The sequence below is a fragment of the Sinocyclocheilus anshuiensis genome, unplaced genomic scaffold, assembly GCF_001515605.1.
Source record: "Sinocyclocheilus anshuiensis isolate Anshui unplaced genomic scaffold, SAMN03320099.WGS_v1.1 scaffold2293, whole genome shotgun sequence".
In the NCBI taxonomy this organism is placed as follows: Eukaryota; Metazoa; Chordata; class Actinopteri; order Cypriniformes; family Cyprinidae; genus Sinocyclocheilus; species Sinocyclocheilus anshuiensis.
The window spans coordinates 463,519-468,729 of NW_015552765.1; the positions used below are offsets into that span (position 1 = coordinate 463,519).

The 5,211-nt window shown below is 36.8% G+C and overlaps 1 protein-coding gene across 1 annotated transcript; it reads right to left on the reverse strand.

Annotated features, from left to right (window-relative positions):
* Window positions 1-2,612: 2,612 nt before the first annotated feature.
* adra2a (adrenoceptor alpha 2A) lies at window positions 2,613-4,822 on the reverse strand. The gene is made up of 2 exons (XM_016459624.1): window positions 4,646-4,822; window positions 2,613-4,457 (listed from the first exon to the last, which is right to left on the reverse strand). Exon 2 carries the CDS (start codon window positions 4,349-4,351, stop codon window positions 3,194-3,196), a length of 1,158 nt encoding a protein of 385 aa, XP_016315110.1. The 5' UTR covers window positions 4,352-4,457; window positions 4,646-4,822; the 3' UTR covers window positions 2,613-3,193.
* Window positions 4,823-5,211: the final 389 nt, after the last annotated feature.

Here is a 5,211-nt window from a genome sequence, read left to right on the forward strand (position 1 = left end):
ATTAAGACATCACGAACAGGTAAGTAAAATTATAATGAGTATAAAGTCTAATATTTCACGAAATGCTCTTCTCTCCATTTCATTTCTCTAGCGAACTAACCATCATATACATACTGTATATATATATATATATATATATATATATATATATACACGTATGTATATACACATATACGTATATACACACACATATATATATATATATATACACACACACATATATATAGACTAGCACATGCATGTGAAGTCCCCAGTGCAGCAGGCAAGCTTGGAATATGGAAAAGCTTACATTCAGCAGATAGAAATATTGCATTATATTGATTTTGTCAGGATAAAAGATGATCTGAACACTGTTGTGTAAATTGTGGCTTTACTTTACTCTGGCATTACATCCCACCCACACCCCTCTGACCAGCATGTGGTACATTATATTACTATAATTAAAAAATATTTTTGGAAAATTAAACAGTTTCTTACAAACGTATGTGATTTGACAAAATACATAATGAAATATAATCGTATATGGGTAACAGAGAAATTACAATTAGCTTCAAGCTACACATCTACTTCTACTTGAACGTCACTATCAATCACTATTGAGTGTTTGTAATAACTTCTGACTGCGATCCAATGTGGATTTTGGTCAAATGATGAGGCAGAATTATGTTGTTAGTAACATTCTAGTATAATTTTATGTGGAAGATACACAGTTACAACTTCTGTGGGGCTTGAAGAAAAAGTAATGTAACTAGTAGTGTAACTAATTACTGTCGCCCGAAAGTAATAAGTAAAGTAACTATATTATTTTTGAAAGGAGTAACTATGAGTAATATATTACATTCTTTGAGTAACTAGCCCAGCACTGTGTGTATATATATATATATATATATATATATATATAATACAACAAGAATGACTGTTAGATAATTAATAATATCAATAATATTATTTATCTTAATTTTAATGATTTTAAATTTAATTATGATTATTATCTTAAATTAAAATAGTAACATATTTTATTATTATATATGATACTTAATGTTGATGTAATAATAACAAACGAAATAATTTAGCATACAATATATGGACTTTCTTCTTTTAATTATGATTATTATTCTTAATAATAATAAGGATTATTATTTTGATTATTACATTTTATAATTTATGTTTAAATCTTATGTAATAATTATTGTGATAATAATTATTGCAATGTAATAATAATATATTTAATAATAAAAATTAGATTATTGAACTTTTTTTCTTTTTCTTTTGTTCCTTTTTTATTTTCTTTTTACTTTATTCTTTCTTTCATTTTATTATTTTAGGATTTTATTAAGGCATAACATTTATTTTTATTTATTCATTTTCAGATTTTTGTTCAGATTTATAGATGTTGTTATTGTTTTTTTTATTGTATAATGTATTATTATTATAATTGTGCAAAGGTATTTTAAGATAAAAAACTAAAATACTAATAGTTGTTGTAAATTTTTTTATAATATATTATTATGATGATAATTGTACAAAGGTATTTTTAAGATAATTATTAATAATAATAATTACTATTATTATTTAATGTTGATATTGTAATGATTATGAGTATTGTTTTTTATAAACATCAGATTATAATAATTATTGTGATTCTTTTTTTATAAAAACCAAGGAAATTAGCATAAAACATGTAGACTTCTATCAGACATTTTGTCAACACAAAAGTAATAAGAACCAATAATTTCAAAGACATAAGCACTGTTTTGTCCAGATTTATTGGGGTCTGTTCATTGAAGAGTGGCATAAAGCATAAACCTTCCCTGATAATAATAATAATTATTATTTTTACTGTTATTATAAAATTAATCATTATTGTTATAATTTTTAAATAATAATAAAATATTTGTTTGTTTGATTGATTGATTTTATTCACAGCCGTCTTTGACAAACCTGGCAGCGGTTGTCCTCACAGCCCTCACCTGCGCTGATGTAATTAATTATCAAGTTCTCTCTCTCTCTCTCAAAGTTGACCAAAACACCCTCCTCCCGCTCATTCACACTTCTGAAGTGAAGCTCAACGGTATAACCCCCTGCACGCCCACTGAATGTTCCTGTTCATCACCGCACGGCCATCTCTCTGGTCTCCCACTCACACTTCAGGACGGCCAGCAGGATCCACACACCTCCTCCTCCCTCCCGACAGCTCATATCATGTCATACATGTATCTCAGCCGCAGCTCTGCCGCTGTGGGTGGTGATTAAAGTTCCCATTTAATACTTTTATGTCAGTTCGTAAAAGGTTCGGAAACCGGCGATACAGGTCAGTGCAATAAAAACCTTATTTTAAACTTCGTAAGTATCACCCCGCTGTCTTGACGATTTAATGATGATTATAGATGAGATGAAATGATCATGATCCATCATAATTATGAAGGTCTCGATACATTCTCTCCAGCATATAAATGTATTGCTGCCACCGGGGAACTACACCGCGGTTTGTAAAATGCTATTCCTGAATTTGCTCTGGGGGGGGGTGAACAAATGAAATGCGTAAATCACATAATTGTGAGGTACATAAGCCACCGGATTTCTGAGGTGAACGGTCAGCTGAGACATTAAAGTAATGGTCCACAGCAAGATTTTAAATGAACCGTTACTGGCAGGGATAAAAAAATACAATTAATCCACCAAACAATATCAACACCTTCACAATTAATTATACAATATGTCAGGGAAAATAAACTGGCCCTGCGAGAAAACACATCGGCATGCACGTTGCAGCATAGTTTGACAGTTTTGCAGCACATTATAAGGCTTGAAGGCCAAGTTTGTAGTCCTTTGGCACTTTTTTCACATTTTAAACAACATCCAGCATGGTTTGTGATGCATTGTCTTTGAATATGTCCCTCAACGTTGGCGGATGACAAAATACCAGAATTACGAAACTACACCACTCACTGTATATCAAGAGCGACACAACAATACACTTCAGAAATGGACGAATCTGCAATGTGCTGTAATTGCATAATCATGCATTGTTGCATTTGTACAAAGCATGTAAGAGTCTATTTTTTCCTCTTCAGACTTGTATAATGACACACAACATGTTGGCTTACTGTACACAAGTACTTCCCATAAACGCCAGGTGATATATTACACTGGGAAGGGAATATATAAAGGGAAAAGAAAAACAGCAACCCATTCACACCACTCTCCTGTTATCTCTCCAGCAGAGGATCTTCTTGAAGGATCTTCGGAAGTCATTATTGAAGATGGTGTATATAATGGGATTGAGAGAGCTGTTGCAGTAGCCGAACCAGAAGAAGAACTTGAAAAGAGTTTCTGGTACACAGCGTTTGCAAAATGCCGTCAATGTGTAGGTGAAGAAAAATGGGAACCAGCAGATGACGAACACACCTATGACCACCGCCAGGACGAACGTGAAGCGCTTTTCCCGGTTTTGACGGCCCTTCCACCTGCTGGTCTTGGTGGTCTGGAGGACCTCGCTCTTGTCACCGTCCCCCGGTTTGATTTGGCTCAGCTTGGTCTTTCCTTTTGAGCTCTTCTTCTTGAGGGAGCAAGGGTTGGAGACCTTGTGGTCCGAGGAGGATGATTCCTCCATGTCCATGCCGTTTATCTCGCCCTTGTCGTCCTGTTTGGGGTTCGGATTCCCATTGAGCTTCTCATGGGGATCATTCTCCTTCTTGCCCGCTTCCTTTTTCCTCCGGTCCCCAGGTGGCGCTCTGGTTCTCTTCTTGGCGATCTGGTAGATTCGGATGTACACGAGGACCATGATGATGCAAGGCAAAAAAAACGAGCCGATGGAAGAGGAAACAATGTACCATTTTTCTTCGTTGATTTTGCAGGTGTTCCCCTCTTCCTTCTTCATGGTAATAAGAGGTGGGAAGGAGATCACGGCAGCGATGATCCAAACTATAAAAATAATGCGCTTGATTCGTTGCGGTGTGCGCTTGAGGTTGTACTCGATGGCTTGCGTGATCGACCAGTACCTGTCCAGACTGATGGCGCACAGGTGAGTGATTGAGGCCGTGCAGAAGAGAACGTCCAAGGCCAGGTAGATTTCACACCAAACCTGCCCAAAGGCCCAGCAGCCCATCAGCTCATTCGCCAACGAGAACGGCATCACCAGAGTGGCCACCAATATGTCAGCAGAGGCCAGCGACACCAGGAACAGGTTCTGAGGAGCCCGGAGAGCTCGGCTCGTGAACACGGCGATGATCACCAGCACATTGCCAAAGACAATGAGGAGGATGAGGAGCCCCACCAGGACGCTCATAGGAAGGGCCACCAGCAGGGTGTATGGCGTATCTGTCCCATTGGTCGAATTGTCACACCTCATTGCTGAGAATCACAATCTCTTCCTCTCACAATTGAAATTATGTTTTTGGTCGATGACACTTCATTTTTTTTCAGTATTATTGAAGACAAAAGAGACTTTTTGGCATCTAAAAAATAAGGAGGAAAAGTTATTTAAAGAAATAACTATTAAAATTCAATAATAGTTTAAATTTTGTTTTTTTAGAAACAAAGGTAAGTAATAATATCAAAAATATAATCGATTTTTTTTCGAAATATAATCGTATTACCACAATACTATACTAACAGCAAAAAGCAAGACAGGAATGGACCTTACCTTAGTGGAAAAAAAGCCTGATACGTCCCACAAACTTGTGAAACCAAGAAATCTTCCTGAGTGTAAGTCGCTCAGCATGAGAAAAACGGCATGATTAATTCTTCGCATCTCCTCGGTGGAGCATGTGAAGACAGCGCTTCATCACCAGCGCTCAGCTCAGCTGTGCGCGCACGGAGCTAACCGAGGGGCGATCACATTAGCCTGCTGTGTGTGCGGCAGAGACGCGTTCTAAAAGACCTCCCTCTGTGCCGCGCGAGCCCCGCCCTCTTTCTCGAAGCGCCAGGCCGCCAGCCTCCGATTCCACGTTGCTTAGCAGCCGCTGAGACTCGAAAGGCGCTGCCAAAAGCATGTCCAGAAACCACTGAAAACACCTTTTATAAACCAGTGCCTGACTGGTTTAAATCAATTAAACGACTTGTTTTAGTGTTTGCCTGAACAAGAGAGAATAAACTAGTTATCGCTGATAAATTATCATCGACTTGAGTAACATGGCCTAAAAATAACTACATACTTTTTATACAGTTACAACTGAATAATCTAGTGGTTTATAATGATTTAATACATAA